This window comes from Hyperolius riggenbachi, chromosome 1 (genome assembly GCF_040937935.1).
Source record: "Hyperolius riggenbachi isolate aHypRig1 chromosome 1, aHypRig1.pri, whole genome shotgun sequence".
Taxonomy (NCBI): Eukaryota; Metazoa; Chordata; class Amphibia; order Anura; family Hyperoliidae; genus Hyperolius; species Hyperolius riggenbachi.
The window spans coordinates 275,656,005-275,676,154 of record NC_090646.1 but is presented as its reverse complement, the minus strand read 5'-3'; the positions used below and the strand labels follow the sequence as shown (position 1 = coordinate 275,676,154).

Sequence of the window (20,150 nt, the reverse complement as noted above, 5' to 3'; positions counted from 1 at the left end):
CTTAGACTGCTAGCTATTTTTTTACATAAGGTACATGCCAGTTCTATCTATGTCTGAATTGTGTTTATTAAAGTTTCTTGCCCAAGTCTACACGTACCAAAGTCAAAATTATTCAGTAGGATTGTTATTAAGGTGCAAATCGAGATGATTGAGAATTATGCTAATTGTTATGATACAGAACTGTACTAATTATTATAAAAATGTACTGTAAAATGGACTAAACAAATCTTGCAGTAAAAACATGCCACTGGTCCATATTCAAGCTGAATAAATTTGCAGTAACATTCGCATATTTCTGCATCAACTTAGAATTATTTGCTTATTTTAAGTAAAGTAGAAAGTTGGCACTGAGACAAAACTTTAAATTTAACACCGTTTAGACATCTGTGGCAAAAGATCACATCGACACAAAAATGCCTATATATGTCTGCTGCAGGCCAGGCAGAAGTAGTTTTACATTAAAAAGCTTTTAGATGTCTGTGGCATATGGATGCAAACACTTAGAACACCTAAAGATGCTGGCAGCAGTCTAAGGGTTACCGTATATACTCGCATATAAGCCGACTCGCATATAAGCCGACCCCCTAAGTTTTACTTAAAAAAAGGGGTAAAATTGAGTGACTCTCATACAAGCCGAGGGTAGGAATCACAGTGAAGGCAGGCGAGCAGAACCACTGTCACAGGTGCCTCTATATAGTGCACTGATGGTGTGACAATGTAAAAACACACACACACACACACTCTCAAATATTCCCACCTACACAAACACTGCCTGGGTGCCCCTCCCCCCCCCAGTCAAAATGTATAGCACAATTACTTGTATGACAATAATAATAGTCCCCCCCAACACAAACACTGCCCAACTGCCTCACAGTAAAATGTATAACACTTATGACAAAATAGTCCCCCTGCAAAAACACTGCCAGAGTACACCCAGTATCCATGTGCAGCATAACATTCTTCCTTACTTGACCCAAATGCCCCCTCCAGTCAATGCACAGGGGTGTGTGCTGCATCCATTCGCGTTAATGCCCTCCCTGGCATTAGTGCGGTGATGCACAGCGGTATGAGCTTCCACCAATCAAGCAGGTGCACTGCACAGCATTAGCATTGTGCTACACAGCGGTGCGCGTCTTCTCTCCGGCTCGCGCTGACAGGATTCAGCCTACTTCTCCCTCACAGTTTCGTTTCCATGGCGCCCTGTTATTACGTCATAGAGAAGAGACTGTGAGGTAGAAGTAGGCTGAATCCTGTCAGCGCGGGACAGAGAGAAGACGTGCACCGCTGTTTATCACAATGCTAATGCCGAGCAGTGCACCCGCTTGATCGGAGGAAGCACAGACCACTGTGCAATGAAGGGGGGGGGGGCATTCGGATCAGGTGCGGTTATGCTGTACATGGCTCTGCAATCCCTGGGGGCACTCGAGCAGTGTTTGTGTAAGGGGGACGCTATTTGAGGTCATACTTGTGCTATACATTTTGCGGGAGGTCTCTACATTTTTGGTGACTCGCATAGAAGCCGACACCCCCACTTTAGGGCCACTTTTTTGGACCCAAAAATTCGGCTTCTATGCGAGTATATACGGTAATCTCAGTATATTATAGAGTCTGTACATTAAAGAGAACCTGAATTTAAAATAAAAAGTCAAAATAAACATACACAGGTCATTCTTACCTCCCATGTAGTCTGCTCAGCAATCTCTTTCTCTTCTCATGGGTCTTGTATGTCCACTGGGATCGATGGAATTCTCTGTCCTCAATTTTGAAAATGGCCATTACCCCATAACAGCTTTCTGGTTAGCACACTGTTAAACTGTTATATCGCCCACTTGAGCCATAGAGAAACATGGATATTACCTTGCACATTCAGTTGTAACTGACAGCAGCTGATATATAACCGACAGCAACTGGTATATTTCAGAAAAAATCTTGTCAGAACTGGTAAGGATCACTTTAGGAATAAAATGGTGAGCTTCGGAGAGGAACTGATTGTGAGGTGAGTATATAATATTCATTTGCAGATACATCGTGTGTTTATTTTAAATAATTTTACTCAGTTCAGGTTCCCTTTAACTATTTTGCCATTATTAATGATATATGAACCAATACATATGAACCAATATTACAGAAATTATTAAAGGGGCACTATGGCGAAAAATTTTAAAATTTTAAATATGTACAAATATAAACAAATAAGAAGTATGTTTTTTTCCAGAGTAAAATGAGCAATAAATTACTTTTCTCCTATGTTGCTGTAACTTACAGTAGGTAGTAGAAATTTGACAGAAGTGACAGATTTTGGACTAGTCCATCTATTCATAGGGAATTCTCAGCAAGGCTTTTATTCTTTTTAAATCCCTAAAAAGGACTTAAACAATGATGCTGCCCAGCTTCCCTGCTCGCTTCACAGTTTTTTGGCAGTTAGACAGAGCAACTGTCATTCACTAAGTACTTTTGAAAATAAATCCCTGAGAATCCCCCCATGAAGAGATGGACTAGCCCAAAACCTGTAGCTTCTGTCAGATTTCTACTACCTACTGTAAGTGACAGCAACATAAGAGAAAAGTAATTTATGGCTCATTTTACTCTGGGAAAAATTGTACTTCTTATTTGTATGGTTTTGCACATATTTTAAATTTTACAATTTTTCGCCATAGTGCCCCTATAAAGGACACCGGACACAAGATGGATATGGAGGCTGCCATCTTTATTTCCTTTTAAATAATGCCATTTCCGTGGCTTCCTGCTGATCCTTCATGCATTAGTAGAGTCTGAACCACACACCTGAAACGGGCATGGGGCAAATGCTGTAAAATTATAGCCAGAACATCTAATCTGCGTGCCTGTGCAGGCTCTGTGGAGAATAGTATTAGAGGCAGAGAGATAGGCAGAACAGCCACTGGGCAATTTGCATTGTTTAAAAGAAAATAAATATCCTTCTCATTTCAGGTGTCCTTTAATATCCAATGCATGGCTCAGTCTATTCCCATGTTTCACAAAGAGGAAATGTAGCAAGTTATGGCCATGGTATAACATATCCCTGAACTACCAGATGCCCTTCTGTGGGGAGCAATACTTGGTTTCCTCTCAAAAATCTAGCATTGGAAATTTTATTTTATTTTATACTTTATATATGAGACATTGGCCTACACGCACTTCACTTTTTCTCAAGAGTTTATTCCTAAATGATATTTTCATACCTCATCTGTAAAGTACTTTTTTGACTACTTTTTGGAACTGTATCAAATTGCTGAAAAGTTGGTTTAAACAGAAGATGAAAATTTATCTCCTAGGAGAAAACTTAGGGGAAAAAATGAATTGCGTTTGGGCCGTGACTTAGGCTATGTTCACAGTGGGATGTTGCGTTGTAAAGTTGCAAAGCAACATTACAAAGCAACGCAACAAAAAAGTGGTAACGCAGATCAATGCTGCATTACTGTCACATTAAGTAGGTACAGAAAAGCATACAGTAAATGAAAAGTATGCTTTCCAGTACCAGGTAACGTGTGTGTTTAGAGGTAATGCACTGCAGCAGTGCGTTACCATAATGCTACATGTTACAATGCAACGTTGCACTGTGAACTTTTTTATTGTAGTGTATTGTAGTGTATTGTAGTGTATTATTTTATAATGCAGCTCTGCAACATCCCATTGTGAACCTTGCCTTAAAGTACTATATTCTTTCCTGTAACATTATAAATATCCACCTTGAATATTTTGTGTAATTGCTTGATAACTATTGCACACCTAATAGTTTAAAGCTAAGAATTTTAGTTCAGACCATGCAATAAAAGTGAATGGTATAGCATGGAGATCTAGAAAGTCTGATATTGTCATGGGCAGATCACTAAAGCAAAGCTTCCCGAAGGTCACTTGAAATGCAGTTTTGCTGTGTCGTACACATATTGTATTTATGTGATGCGCTTCATGAACTTGCAATGGCTGAGCTTATTTGTGCTAATTAACACTTATCACAATGCTCAATAAGCAGTAGGATAAGCAATGACCTCAAGTCTCTAGCAGTCATGTCACATCATGTCAGAGACATCTCATTACTGAATCAATTGGTGTTTTCTGTTGTGTTGCTCAACTGGTGTAAGAGGAAAGGAAAATGCATTCATTAATGATGATGTGTAAATTTACTATGCATACTTACACATCATCCAAGTTTCTGGTTATTTAGAGAAAGGCCCTTTTTACCTTTGTATGCTTATTACTTGAGAAAGGTCCTTTTTATACTTATTACTTGAAGAGCAACTTTTTACCTCATGATCGCTAGAATTTAGTGTTCTAACTAAATAGCATTGCACATAAACTCTGACCCCACAAATATGAATACTTTGAAGTGAACCTGTGCCCAAATCGTGTGAAGGAAACTGGTTGCTGTCTTATGATTGCAATTTGTCTGGCTTCAGTTTAATGTTTAATGAGAAGGAGACTTTTATCTGAAATGCAAATTGTTCCTGCCTCTTCCTCTCTCACCAAGTTAGTTGTACTGGCCATATGACAGAATAAAGCCTTGTACACACACTAAATGCTTGTAGGGCAGGCCAAGGCATCCATTCGGGGCTGCCTCTGCTGATAAACTAGCATGCATTTGGTGGCCCCTGATCCCGACCAAGTGTTGGCAAGAGACCAGGACCGGTTGGATCATCTCATCCGAGCAGCGAATGAGTCCATTGATCTCCCTCCTTACCCCTCTTACTTTCCGCTGCTCCTGTCATGCACCGCATTGTCCCTTTGTCTGCCGATCCATACATTGTTGCCGAAACATTTGAAAAACTTATGGTTGCAAAAAACTTCAATTTACAGTACCTTGTAGGTAAACAAAGTGATTGCAGACACATGTGGCTGGAAACAACATTAATGAGAACTTTGTTACTGAATCCACCTAATTTTTCGATCTGAACATTTTTATTTCACAGAAGCAACCTTCTCTAATTCCTTAAAGGGGAACTCCATGTATGTGTGGGAAGTTGGATGGAAGCATGGTAGTATATTTCTATCACATATATGTCTTTACTGATGTTTGGAGAGTTATGTATGTTATTACTTGTCACTGATGTAAATCATTTAGTACTTTCACTTATGGTCCTTAATTAATTCACTTTTCCTCCGAAGATTTCTCCTAGGTGATATTTTTACACCTAATCGATAAAGTGGCTTTTAAGTCACCAGCAAGCAAGAACATACTCAGAATAATTTTGGCAATACTTTTTCACCAACTTTTTGGTACTTTTTCAATTGCAGAGTGCTGAAAGTTAATTTAAACAAAAGATGATAAATTATCTTCTGGGAGAAAACATAGGAGAAAAAGTGAGTTGAATAAGGGCCATAGGCCCATATGCAATTCACTTTTTTCACCTGAGTTTTCTCCTGGGTGAAATTTTTAAACTTGTCAAAAAAATGCCCGCTAAACAACCAGCAAGCATACAAATACGCAAAATAATTTTGATAGTACTTTTTCATCAATTTTTGGGTACTTTTTCCATTGCAAAGTGCTCAAAAGTTATAAATTGAAGATAAAAAAACGTATCTCCTAGGACACAGGTGTCGAGCTCCAGGCCTGGAGGGCCGGATCCATGCCAGTGTTTAGGGTGGACCTAGGAAGAGAAGAATGTGTTCTACCTGATGGACCACACCTTTCCTAATTCAGGCCTATCAATTAATTTGAGCTGTGTCAAAAATGTGTGAGGACCTCGGCCCTCGAAGGACCCGTTTGACATCCCTGTCCTAGGAGAAAACTTAAGTGAAAAAGTGAATTGCATATGGGCCATAGTGTTTATCAAGATTATATGAGGCACCGGCATATTTTGTGTGGATGTATATGCCACCATCTGTAAGAATATCACTTGTCTTGTCCTGATAGAAGTTTGTTCATTGCTCCAAAGTGGGATAAGGACAGAGGTTAGTGTTAGGTATCATTATTGGACTATTAGTGTTAGGAGATGGGATAAGGAAAGACAGAAATAACAGCACAGAAATAAGCAATGCAAAATTGTTATAAGAATATCATAAACAATATTCAGATAACAATCATAGTGCCCAAATTAACACACCTGTTTTCAGTGTTGGACTGCAAGGAGGAAATCCACCTGCTGGCCAAGCAGCAGTAACCATGTATTATCACTCCCAATAGAAACCTGTAGCAAGTCTTCACTGTGAGCAGCAACACCTGATTACTGCTGCTTGGCCAGCAAGTGGATTTCCTCAGCTTTTCCAGCTCCCAGTCCGACACTGCCTGTTTTCCATGTATGCCTTAAAACATCTCCAGTGGGTATATTTTAGCAAACATCGAGGCTTGGTGAAAAGTTTAAAAGTTAATATTTGCAATCTCATGAAAGTGTACATAGTGATTTTTTTTTTAGTTAAGTAAAAAGGATTTTTCTGAATTTAATAAAAAACAATACCAGTAATTCACATACCTTTCAAAAACCCTTACTGTGACCTGATAATTGTTAATAGATCCAGGCCAGGTTTGCTGGATCACTTATTATGATACTGTACACCCCCCCCCCCCCCTGCACACACACACACATACACACCTACACACACCTACACACACACACACACACACACACACACACACACACTACTCACATACACACACACTACTCACATACACACACACACACACACACCACACACACACACACACCTACACACACACACACACACACACTACACACACACACACACACACACACACACACACACACACACACACACTCCCACATACATAGACACACACACACACACTCCCACATGAATAGACACACACACACACTTGAAATGCTTGGAGATCTCTGGAGATGTGTATAAAATAAAATAAAGTATAAAATATATAAATAATAAAATAACTCATGCAAACAAGATTGATACAAACTGTAACTATTTTAATACTGGCAGTGCCATTCCATCCACAATAATTTAATTTCCAATTAAATCCTAAAACAAATAAAAGAGCTGGTGTAGCTTTATTTTATTTTGGCTTTTTGAAAACAAGAGTGGTCAGCTAGTCTCTGCCGGATCCTATGTTAGGCATATAGCCAAGAGACGTTACAAAGTAATCTCAGCCAGTGAATGGAATGACAAATGAGACAAAACTTTAAAGAGTTTCTCTTTACAAGCTCCTGTGACCCCTCTGCTTTGTAGCTGGTGAGCACCAGTGATGGCCAGAGCTTGCATTGAATAAGCATAGCAGTTCTCCTGTTCAGAGTCCTTGCCACCAACAGCAAACAATGCTGACTCTGCTCCATCCTGTTACTGAATCACATTAATGCAACTCAAGACAGCCAGACTGAAAAGACTTCAGTGTTTATTAGGGGAATATAATCATTTAAGCTTGAATAAGCTTCAGAGGCCTAATGTGACAGTTTGGTCAACAGAAATGAGATGTAAATTTGCAGTGAATAGCCCCTGATTACAGAAAAATGATTAATGCAAGATTGGAAATTAATTTAAGGGTGCAGTTGTCAAGGCTTAATCCTATCTTTAGAAATGTTTGGGACAGATTACAGCCTAGGTAAGAGGAACAGTGGCACTTTTAGAGATACCTGACACTCTTATCATTCTACCATAAAGAGATGGAAAAATATGCTGTATGTAGTTACTTATTACATTACTCTTTTTTTCAAGCTAGGCAACAGAGTTTTTTTGTTTTGTTTTTTTACCACAAGCATGCCGTAGCAGTAGGACATGCAGAGGTTGTGATCGCACTATTGCCTTTTGACCAGAGGGACCCTGAGGAGCCCTCCCTTAACAAAAGTATTAACATTCTATTGGTTCTGTGCTGGTAATAAGGACTTCTACAAATGCTTCGAATAGTGGTAATCAATAACAAACTGTTCCTCATCCAAACAACTAGGAGGGATGAAGGCGCCCAAAAAATAGGTGGTGGTGGATGAATGGTACATAGTTACTATGGTTGAAAAAAGACATACGTCCATCGAGTTCAACCAGAAAACAAAGTACAACACCAGCCTGCTCCCTCACATATCCCTGTTGATCCAGAGGAAGGCGAAAAAACCCTTACACGGCATGGTCCAATTAGCCCCAAAAGGGAAAAAATCACAGTGAGTGAGTGCCAGGGAGCCCCTTCAGGCAGTGAGTGAGTGCCAGGGAGCCCATTCAGGCAGTGAGTGAGTGCCAGGGAGCCCCTTCAGGCAGTGATTGAGTGCCAGGGAGCCCCTTCAGGCAGTGAGTGAGTGCCAGGGAGCCCCTTCAGGCAGTGAGTGAGTGCCAGGGAGCCTCTTTAGGGAGTGAGTGAGTGCCAGGGAGCCCCTTTAGGGAGTGAGTGCCAGGGGGAGCCCCTTTAGGGAGTGAGTGCCAGGGAGCCCCTTTAGGGAGTGAGTGAGTGCCAGGGGAGCCGCTTTAGGGAGTGAGTGAGTGAGTGAGTGCCAGGGAGCCCCTTTAGTGAGTGAGTGCCAGGGAGCCCCTTTAGGGAGTGAGTGAGTGAGTGAGTGCCAGGGAGCCCCTTTAGGGAGTGAGTGAGTGCCAGGGAGCCCCTTTAGGGAGTGAGTGAGTGCCAGGGAGCCCCTTTAGGGAGTGAGTGGGTGCCAGGGAGCCCCTTTAGGGAGTGAGTGAGTGAGTGAGTGAGTGAGTGCCAGGGGGAGCCCCTTTAGGGGGTGAGTGAGTGCCAGGGGGAGCCCCTTTAGGGGGTGAGTGAGTGCCAGGGAGCCCCTTTAGGGAGTGAGTGAGTGCCATGGGAGCCGCTTTAGGGAGTGAGTGAGTGCCAGGGAGCCCCTTTAGGGAGTGAGTGAGTGCCAGGGAGCCCCTTTAGGAAGTGAGTGCCAGGGAGCCGCTTTAGGGAGTGAGTGCCAGGGAGCCCCTTTAGGGAGTGAGTGAGTGCCAGGGAGCCCCTTTAGGGAGTGAGTGAGTGCCAGGGAGGCCCCCCCCCCGCCGCCGCCACCGCCGCCGCTGCTCCCCCCACCCCCCTTACCTTGTAGCAGACCTCAGGATCAGCGGCGACCCGACCAGTAAGAGCGGGCGCTGGACGCACCCGCTCGATATGCGGAAGTGATGTCACTTCCGCATATCAGTGCGGGCGCTGGGTCCTAGCGCCCGCACGATTGGTCACCGGCTCGCCGCCTGATCCTGAGGTCTGAGTGACGCGGCGGCGGCGGCTGGAGGGAGCCACTGCCAGAGGGGGCCGGGCGGAGATCAGTGGCACCCCAGGATAGATGACAGGGCTAGCGACGCCCCTGTCATCTGCAAAAATAGCAACATTGCTCACTACTGCATCTACTAGGTCATTAATAAATAAATTGAAGAGCACTGGACCCAGTACAGACCCCTGTGGGACCCCACTGCTAACAGTCTCCCATTTTGAGTACGATCCATTGACCACAACTCTTTGTTTTCTGTCCATTAGCCAGTTCCCTATCCATGCACACAGACTCCCCAATCCTTGCATCCTCATCTTTTGCACCAGACTTTTGTAGGGAACAGTGTCGAAGGCCTTTGCAAAGTCCAAGTATATCACATCTACAGCATTCCCAATATCCATATTAGCATTCACTACCTCATAAAAGCTGAGCATGTTAGTCAAACAGGACCTGTCTTTAGTAAACCCATGTTGATGCTGAGAAATAAGATTATTTTCTAGTATGAAGTCATGTATAGTATCTCTTAGTAACCCCTCAAATAGTTTGCATACAACTGATGTTAAGCTTACAGGTCTATAATTTCCTGGATCTGATTTTTTGCCCTTCTTAAATAATGGGAATAATGGGTATATCTATATTATGTGACTAAAAAAAGCAAGACATAAAAATAATAAAAATGGCTTACCTCAAAGGAAGGGGCAAAGCCAGTTTCAAACAAAAGGTTTATTATTCATTATACACTATAAATTGAATGTTCCTCATCCACTTCTTGCACCTCTCAAACTTTGGTTGTCCTTAGCAAGTTTTGGTGCGCCATATAAATTGTTACACATATAGGGTGTGTGTGTAAAACTGCATGGTAATAACGCCACCAATAATAAATTAAGACTGGCATGGCTAACCTATACAAAAAAAAAAAAAAAATAGGCTTTGAGTTAATTCATTTCATTGCTAAAACTGATCTAAACAAGTTGTGTGTGATATTAACCACTTCCGGATACCGGGTGGTTTTGCTGATCGGTGCTGCGTGGGCTCTCCAGCCCGCACCACCGATCAGCTAGCAGCCAGGCCGATCAGACTTCCCCCCTTTTTTCCCCACTAGGGGGATGTCCTGCTGGGGGGGTCTGATCGCCGCCGGCTGCTTGCGCTTGCGGGGGGGGCTCTCTTCAAAGCCCCCCTCCGCAGCGCTTCCTGGCCGCCTTCCCCTTCCCTCCCTCTACCTCCCCCTGTGAGCGGCGCAGGACGGAATTCCGTCCTGCGCCGGATAGGATAGGCTTCAGCCTATCAGGTGCCGGCGGTCCCCGGCCAATCAGAGGCCGGGGATCGCCGATCTCCGCCACGGCGCTGCTGCACAGCAGCGCCGTATACATGTAAACACCGGGGAAGATCTTCCCCGTGTGTTTACATTTACCCTGCGAGCCACGATCGGAGGCTCGCAGGGTGTTCACGGAGACACCCTCCGTGAACTGACATGGAGTATGAGCGGTCGTTTCCATGCAATCCACTTCAGGATTCAGGGGCGTAGTTAACCGTACGCCGAATCCTGAAGTGGTTAATAAAGATTAGCAAAAGTCCGTTTATCCGTAATGGGCAATCCACCACACACATTTCAAAACTTTTGTTAGAGTAGAATGATGATTTATTTCAGGAAACACCGCAGATATAATCTTGCAGGCATTCAAATTCTCAAATTTTATTGCAAAAAAATACAAAAATGCGATAAGTATTTTTTTTTACAAAAAATCACATGTAAACTCAATGGTGTAGGTCAGTATACATAGGTAGCCTACAACAATAGCTTGTTTCATCAGGCCTTTACAAGGCCATAAACCAATTGATCAGGATATAATTGTGAGAACGCACAGTAAACTGAAGTATCAACCCTTACGTTGAGCTCACAGACACTCATCTAGAGATCTTTATCTTGGGGAGAGAGCTGTTAAGATCAGAGCGCAATACTAAGATCAGTGGGAATCTTGGGGCCAGATAATACACACACAGCATTAATGTCAGTAGTAAGAATGTCTGCATGGATAAATGTTGACTGCATAGCAGACACTGCTAATGCCAGCTCTTTATACGTGAAAAAAGTGAGAGCGAGGGGTTTTTAATGGGTTATTGCTTCTTCCTCAACAGTAATCATCTGGTGGTTTTCTTTGAGCTTCTGACGATAGGTTGCTGGAAAAGAAATGGCCTAAATTATAGCTATAGAGACAGTAGGCCATATGATGTCTTTGGGTCAAACCAGCCTTCTTGTGTATTGGTTTATCCTGGCAGCAGAATCATTTTGCATTTATTTTGTTTTTTTATACTATAAAAGTGGCTATCATTAAAGATTTTTTTCAAACCTATGTTGCAGTTTTATATTCATTTATAAATGAGCAGCAATATTGCCAATAAGACTAAGGCCTATAAGCAAATGAGAATGCTACTTACTATATGATAGTTGAACTCTTGCCCAGGAGTTGCTTTTTATTTTATTTACAGCAAGTGTTACAGTGCATCTGGAAAGTATTCACAGCACATCACTTTTTTCACATTTTCTTATGTTACAGCCTTTTTCCAAAATGGGTTAAATTCATTGTTTTTACTCAGAATTCTACACACAACACCCCATAATGACAATGTGAAAAAAAAATTACTTGGGGTTTTGGCAAATTTATTAAAACTAAAAAAATGTAGAAAGCACTTGCACATGCGGATTCACAGCCTTTGCCATGAAGCTCAGAATTGAGCTCGGGCACATCCTGTTTCCCCTGATCACCTTGAGGTTTCTGAACCCAATGATCCCTCTGTCAGAGCTTCAAAGATCCTCTGAGTGGAGAACCTTCTATAAGGACAACCATCTATGCAACTATCCACCAATCAGGCCTGCGTGGTAGAGTAGTCAGACAGAAGCCACTCCTTAGTAAAAGGCACATGGCAGCCCACCTGGAGTTTTCCAAAAGGCACCTGAAGGACTCTCGGAATATGAGAAATAAAATTATCTGGTCTGATGAGACAGAGATTGAATGCTTTAGTGTGAATATCAGGCATCAGGTTTGGAGGAAACCAGGCACCGCTCATAACCAGGCCAATACCATCCCTACAGTGAAGCACAGTGGTGGCAGCATCAAGCTGTGGGAATGTTTTTTGGGGGGATTTATACAAAATTCTTCTCAAGAAGGAGGCCATGTGGATACACCGCCTGGGGACTAGGGTACCCCAAGGCCTTAATGCTAGGTGGGACTTAGCGTTTATCACACATTAGTTTGCCAATGGCTTCCCTCCCCCCCTCCCCCTTTCTTCTCCCTTTGCCCATTTTTCTCCCCTCTTTTTCTCCCCTCTTTCTTTCACCCCCCCCCCTCCCCCCCCCCTTTTTGGAGGCCCCCTGTGTGCCAAACCATGGTTTGGTGAGATGCCCCTCCCTTTATCATCTATTTTTACATTTATACATCTTTCCATCTATAGACAGGGTCTGTGTATGGCCTCATACATACCCACATGATTCTGTGTTTACTCACGCTGTTCTTTGTTAAATTTTATTTATTTCTTAGCATTTTGTATTTTATATACATTTTTAAATTTGTGTGTATAGTGCTTTGTCTTTGTAATGTGCTTATACAAGTAATTACCTGTCCATTATATTAAGACCACCGTCCATTTACTTCCCCCCCTTTCTCTTGGAGGGCGGAGTCTTAAGTGGCCGGCACAGGATATCCTCCTATTTATAGGAGGTTCTGTCATGTCTTTAACCAGCTATGATTAAGAGCTGAGATAGCTCGAAACATGTTAGCATCTTGATGCATGTGCATATTTTATACTGGATACGTCCTAAATAAAAGTCATTGTTTGGAATCCTGGACTGGTGCGGACCTTTCTGCTGTACATTGTGGGCTTTGCTGACCTGATCGTGCACATTCCAGTGATTGGTGGGTAGAGCGGTGTTAACACAACTTCTGGGGAATGTTTTTCAGTTACAGGAACTGGGAGACTGGTCAGAGTAAATTGAAAGATGACTGCAGCATATGTACAGAGACATCCTGAATGAAACCTGAACCAGAGCACTCTTGAACTCAGACTGGGGTGCTGGGGTATCTTTCAGCAGGACAACAACTCTAAGCTTGCAGCCAAGATCGCAAAGAAGTGGCTTCATGACAACTCTGTGAATGTCCTTGAGTGGTATCTATATGCAAAGGTACACCAGCACTCAAGTTTCATATGCAAAACGTTGAATACATTTGTATTGAATTTAAAACAGTACAATTCAAGACATTCTAGGAACATCCACTAGATGATATAAAACATTGAAAAAACATTGACATCAATGAAGTACACTTAGACACATATTTACAAGCAGTAGTACCAAATGGGCAAGATGAGCCCTTGATTCAAAAAAGCATTTCAGTCCACATAGCAATAAAACAACATTGGAAGCATTAGCAGTAATAGTGAAAGCCCATGAAAAATAAAGCTAAATAGCAAGCAATGAACTACAGCCTATGGCACCATATTTACGACAGCGTCTATTTCGAGGATGACCCCTTGATCGTAGTCTCACTGGTGCAGTAATGCAGAAACAGTGAGATTATGATCTTACTGGACCAGTGAGATTATGATCAAGGGGTCATCCCTGAAACAGCTGCTTTCATATGGTGCTATAGGCTGTACATCATTGTTTGCTGTTTACCTTGATGTTTGCAATGTTTTCCTACTGCTGCATGGACTTAAGTGCTTCTTTGAATCAAAGGCTCATCATGGCCATATTTGTTACATTTTCTTGTAAATATTTGTCTTAAGTGTACTTCATTGAGGTCAATGTTTTATTCCATCTAGTGGATGTTCCTAGAATGGTTTGAATTGTACTTTTTAAAATTCAGTACAGATTTATTCAACTTTTTACATATGAATCTTGAGTGCTGGCATATCTTTGTATATAGTTATCATTGTTTATGGGTGAGTCACGCGCATGCTTCATATTTTTAGCACCAAAAACTGTATGGGTGTGCAACATACTATTGATGTATATTTTGTCCTTAAGTGGCCCAGCCAGAGCCCAGACTTGAATTCAATTGAACACCTCTGGAGAGATAGCTATGCACCAAAGCTTCACATCCAGCCTGACAGAGCTTGAGAGGTTCTGCAAAGAGGAATGGGCAAAAGTGGCCAAGGATCGGTATGTCTAGTTTGTGGCATCATATACTGTATTCAAAAAGACTTGAGGCTGTAGCAAAAGTGCATCGACAAAGTATTGAACAATGGCTGTGAATACTTATGTACATGTGATTTCTCATGTTTTTGATTTTTTATAAATTTGCTAAAACTTCAAGTAAACTTTTTTCACATTGTATTGTGTATAGAATTCTGAGAAAAAAATAAATGTAATCCATTTTGGCATAAGGCTGTAACATAGCAAAATGTGGAAAAAGTGATGTGATGTGAATACTTTTCAGATGCACTGTGCTTCCTTTATCAAAATAGTAGTTGATTTTGTATTGGCAACAGATGATCAATTCTACTAAGAGAATTCCTCCTGTAAAGGAAAATGTATGAAGACGCATATTTTGTACATGGTATAGATGTGTTCTTTTCTGGTTGGCTGGCCATGTCTCACTATTGCCTCTTGTGTAGGCTGTTTGTGATCAGCCTAAAGAAGTCCAAATCATGTCACCCCAAAATTTGATTTTGGCATGTGCTTTTTCCAGGAACTCATCTTACAGGAGAATTTTTTTGGTGGGGAAATTGATAATCTCTAAAGCTGCCTTCTTGATTCATGTGCAAAAAAATATTATAGATAATTTCACTGTATGCTCTCTATGTTGCTAAAGAAGTTGTGGGATTTTCCTCCATAATACATAGGGGTAAGCTCTTAGATTAGTAATACATAGCAAGTTGAAGGCAGTTGATGCTAGGTCTGCTTTAGTTTACACACTGCCAAGGCCAAATAAATGTCCGTCACCACTTTATATTTTATTCATCTAAAATATGTGCCATGGCACAACATGCTGTTTTAGTGCTTACTCCTTGGTAATTAGTAGGTATCATCACAATGCAGCAGGCAAAAATCATTAGAGCTCAATTGACGGGATAGTGCTTTAACACTCCACAAGAGCTCTTGTGAGTTTCTCATTAAAGTCTTAACAAAGAGGAAGAAAAAGGACAACGAAACCTTAATGCCTGAGTTGCCATGAAGGACAAGCAGGTGCTGAAATAGGAAATAATTGAAGAGCAAATTACCGCAGCAAAATTACATTTGCTTGTTATAAAACTTTGCTTCACATGTTTGAATCTGCAGTGTACATAATAACCAATTTCTATGTCCAGCTGTACACGTATCAGGCATTCCCAGCAATGCAGCTACTTTATGCATCTCTACTTTTAGAGGGAAAGTGTATCAATTAACAAGCAGTGATCAATAAGTACAGGGTATTTCTGAATGATTTATTTTTCTCCAAAGACTAGAAAACAGTCACTTGCAAAGAATGGCTGCATTAAGAAGCTTTGGCAGTCTGTGTCCTTTCAGTTATCGGTAAATGGCTTGTCACCTTCTCTGTGAAAATAGGAACTTTATTAAGTATGTAAATTGACCACATAATGTAACTTTAGTACAGTTTAAGAGGCACCCTGAGCACCATATTACTGTGGTACAGACACAGTATTGACCGGAGGAGAAGAGGGTATTGAAACCCACGAAATGCGTTATCACATGTGCAAATGACATCTGAAAACAAGTTACAAATTACATTCAAAACAAATTATTAAATTGTATTACAATTTAATACTAGTTATTAAATGACATCTTGAAAACTAGTCTAGGTACTGCTCAAAGGAAAGCAAATTCTTAACGTTGTATGTATATTTATATATAATTTTATAAGTAGTAATAAGTCAATCAATTAAAATGTGGGTGCCTCCTACCCTGCTATTGCACCAGGACTGACTGTTTTTAGGATGCCTATGGCTCTCAAAGTCCAACACATATGAAATCATATTTAAAAAAATGAATTAATAGGTCCTCTGCGCCCACTGGTATTGTAAAGTCAAAAGGGGAAACAAAGAGTCAAATTTGTTGTTGTATGTACTGATGACGAATAAAGTTCTAATTGCTGGAATAGAGTAATACTCAGAAAGGTAGGTTACCTCAATGGTAATCACAATGTAAACAGGAGGGGCAATAAACCTGACCCCACTGAGGTTAAGAAGTCGCTCTCTGCAGTTCGGAAAAAAGGTACACCACTCCATCAGGGGTGGATATCAATAAGAAAAGAGCGGTAAACACAGGCACCAACAAAGTTTAAAATACACTAAAAACAAATTAAAAGGGAGGTATTAGTGGACTTAAGAAAAAGACACCGAGAGCCCAATATGGTGTAGTATGCTCCGGACAATAGTGGATGATGTAATGTGAGAAGGTTATACTCACAAACAAGGGTTACCGCTGAGGCAACCACTGTGAATGCAGGTGAGGAGATTAGACCTGTCCTCACTCAGGGTTAAGAAGTCGCTCTCTGTAGATAGAAGAAAGGTAGGGGTGGGTCCCCCTTCCACCAAGGGTGGACACTATAATGACTTTGATGAACAGAGGCGCCAGCAGAATAAAAACAACAATTAAAAGTTTTAAAATATGCTGGGGAGGCAGTGGTGGACTTACCTCCGAAAGCAAACTAGACTACTTGTCTGACATAAATAAACACTTTATTAGTACCCCAATAGAGGCAACGCGTTTCGCAGGACCAAGCCCGCTTCATCAGGCAATAAAACAGGGGACAAAACAGTAGCTCTCAGGTAGCACATATAGTGCCTCTGTCTGTATTAGTGGACTTACCTCAGGGTAGTTCAGACAAAATGGGTCTAGTTTTGAAAAATGGTTTTATTTTCACATAATGCACTCCACATGTGACATGTATCACAGGACAGCCCAGTTCATCAGGTAAAATGCTGGAGTATCCAACAGAGGCACCAAGCTTGCAACCTTTAGAAAACAGATACTCCAACATTTTGCTGGAGGTAGCTAGTAGTGATGGGCGAACACCTGGATGTTCGGGTTCGGGAAAGTTCGCCGAACATGGCCGAGATGTTCGGCATGTTCGGGCCGAACCCCGAACTTTCCGAACATCCAGCTTTTGGGGGCCATATGGGGTCGCAGGCATAAGGGGGGAGCATGCCCCGATCGCGGGGGGGGTCGGAAATTCCCCCCACCCCCTCCGCTAGCGCTCCCCCCTCTGCCCACTTCCCCATACAAAAGTTTAAGCAAAGTACCTGTAGTGGATGGCCTGGCAGTGGGCGGCACTGTGGAGTGAGGAGGAGGAGTCCGGAGAGTGACGAGTTGAGGGAGGCCGGGCAGCGGGCGGTTCAGCGGAAGTACCCTTGTGGTACTTCCGCCCTTTCTCTGACCTCACGCCCGCTGCCCGGCCTCCCTCAACTCGTCACTCTCCGGACTCCTCCTCCTCACTCCACAGTGCCGCCCACTGCCAGGCCATCCACTACAGGTACTTTGCTTAAACTTTTGTATGGGGAAGCGGGCAGAGGGGGGAGCGCTAGCGGAGGGGGTGGGGGGAATTTCCGACCCCCCCCCCCCGCGATCGGGGCATGCTCCCCCCTTATGCCTGCGACCCCATAGGGGGGCAGTATTCGGCCGAACAGGGCCCTGTTCGGCGGCCATTAGAAGTTCGGGGCGAACCCGAACTTAAAAGGCCGAACACCATCAGGTGTTCGGCCGAACGCGAACATCACCCGAACAGGGTGATGTTCTGCAGAACCCGAACAGTGGCGAACACTGTTCGCCCAACACTAGTAGCTAGGTGTCCCACAAAACACGTTGCATATGGAGTTTTTTATGTGAAAATTTTTTTGAAACTGGACCCATTGGCCTACAATATGCAATTAACTTTTTCTCCTGAGTTTTCTCCTAAGAGATACTTTTTCATCTTCTTCATCTTCAACTAAGGAGAAAGAGGTAATTGCTTATGGGCCATTGTCTGAACTATTTGGCGGTAAGTCCAACACTACCTCTCTTTTAATTTGTTTTTAGTGTATTTTAATCTTTGTTAGCGCCTCTGTGTTTATGGCTATTTACTTGCTGGTTCTGTAGTTCTTATTATTAATTTTGATCTCTAGGCTTTCTTAATGTAGAAAGAACTGCTTTCACTAGTGGAGAAAAGGAAAAATTCCCAGCCTGATTCAGACAAAACAGGAAGCCTTGATTTGTCATGGCAACAGAGATGGTATGAAGGTAAAGGGGACCCACAAAGTATACCTTCATGTTAATGAGAGCTTGGGCTTACTGCAGCTGCCTTCATGATAATAACATGAGCCCACTGGCTGTTAAACGTGGTAATGGCATGACATGGTTCAGGAGTAGAACCTCTGGATATACCTCCCTATCTCATGGATAAACAGGGGATCAGTTTGATCAGGAAATACATTTGGAAAGCACTCATTTTAATCTTTTCCTACTTTAGCTTACACAGGACATGAACACACCTGAACTTTAACCACACATCAGAACCTCACTGATCTATCACCTGCTCAAATGAATTCAACAATATATGAGCAAATTATGCTTTAGCTCTAACTAATGCTCTGTTAAAGAAAACCTGAACTGAACATTAAAAGTCAAAATAAGCATACACAAGTCATACTTACCTCACATGTAGTCTACTCATCAGTGTCTTTCTCCTGTCCTGTGTCCTGTTCGTCCTCTGTGATCAATGGAATTCTCCGTCCTCCATTTTGAAAATGGCCATTATCTCATTACCCCTTCCTGGTCAGCACACTGTTAAACTGTAACATCGCCGACTTGAGCCATAGGGAAACATGTACACATCAGTTCTCCTCTCAGCTGTAACTGACAGCAACTGATATATAACTGACAGCAACTGATATATTTCAGTTCTGACAAAATGTTGTCAGAACTGGAAGGGATCATTGTCAGAAGAAAATTGTGAGTTTCTGAGAGGAACTGATGGCAAGGTAACTATGTAATGTTCATTTGAAGTTACCTCATGTGTTTATTTAAAATAATTTTACTCAGTACAGGTTCTCTTTAAGGTCCTCCAAACCCACAATTAGAACTATGCACTGGATAAGAAATAACATTGGCAACACTGTCATAGGAGAGGAACCCCTTTTAAAAATGGCACTGTCATTCACTTTAATGTTAATTGCCATGATTTGCAGCTCTTAGTGGTAGAAAGAGCGCAGGAGATGTTCCCTTTATTACCGCTTATAGCTGGAAATGATGGCAGTTGACAGTTAGCTACCATACTTTACCTTTTCTGTTAGATTTCAATATAAAGACCGCAAATACACTGCATTGTATATATGAAGGTACTGTTAAAAAACGGACACATGCAATGTCTGCATTACGAATACAAAAAGGGGTACTTGATTTTGGGGATGACCTGACAAGAGCTGCATTCAAGGAAAAAATGAGATCCACTGAATTATGCTGAATAAAAATGTAACTTTAGGCAAGTCAAATAATCCTGCCATTTTCCCCAGCCCGCTACTCTCTAATCCTTGCAGATAGAGGATTTGCCAACTAAATCCTCTAAGCTTGCAATACATATAATAGTCTCTGCCAAATGGTGCATCATATCAGTGTGGTTCCAAGTCCTATTCATGTCCCATAAATAGGATAAACGTTATCATGACTAATGAACATATCATATATAAAAGAAGCTAAAATGGAATAGTCCTTTAATAATTGGAACCAATGTGTTTAATAGTTATCTATCTAGTGATACATTGAAATGTGACCCACTACTCAGAATGTATCATTTAACTTTCTTATATTAACATGCTTAATACAGATTTATCTTTATAGCTATAAGTAGGCTTGCTAAAATCTCTCAATAATATAGAAAAGCAACACCATAAACACTATAATTATATCAGATAAACACTTTAAATACATTAGATTGTAAGCCCCTCTGAGAGACAATTAGTGACATGAATGGTTCAATTTACTGTTTAATGCTCTTGCAAGAATTTGTGTAAAAGAATAATTATATAAAAAAAAAACTGGAGGGAAAACACAGGAAGATACCACAATGGGTATAT

General features: G+C 41.7%; 1 protein-coding gene across 7 annotated transcripts in view; it reads left to right on the top strand.

Annotated features, from left to right (window-relative positions):
* Positions 1–20,150, top strand: part of EPHA5 (EPH receptor A5) — a 479,253-nt gene that overhangs the window by 107,655 nt on the left and 351,448 nt on the right. The window contains exon 2 of one of the 7 annotated variants that reach the window (XM_068233608.1): positions 4,926–4,991. The exons of 5 other annotated variants lie outside the window; for them this stretch is intronic. In XM_068233608.1, coding sequence (XP_068089709.1) covers positions 4,965–4,991 — 27 coding nt within the window. In that variant the 5' untranslated portion in view covers positions 4,926–4,964. Of the gene's footprint in view, positions 1–1,973; positions 1,997–4,925; positions 4,992–20,150 lie in introns of those variants that run through there. One more of the 7 variants, XM_068233611.1, reaches the window with a different exon arrangement.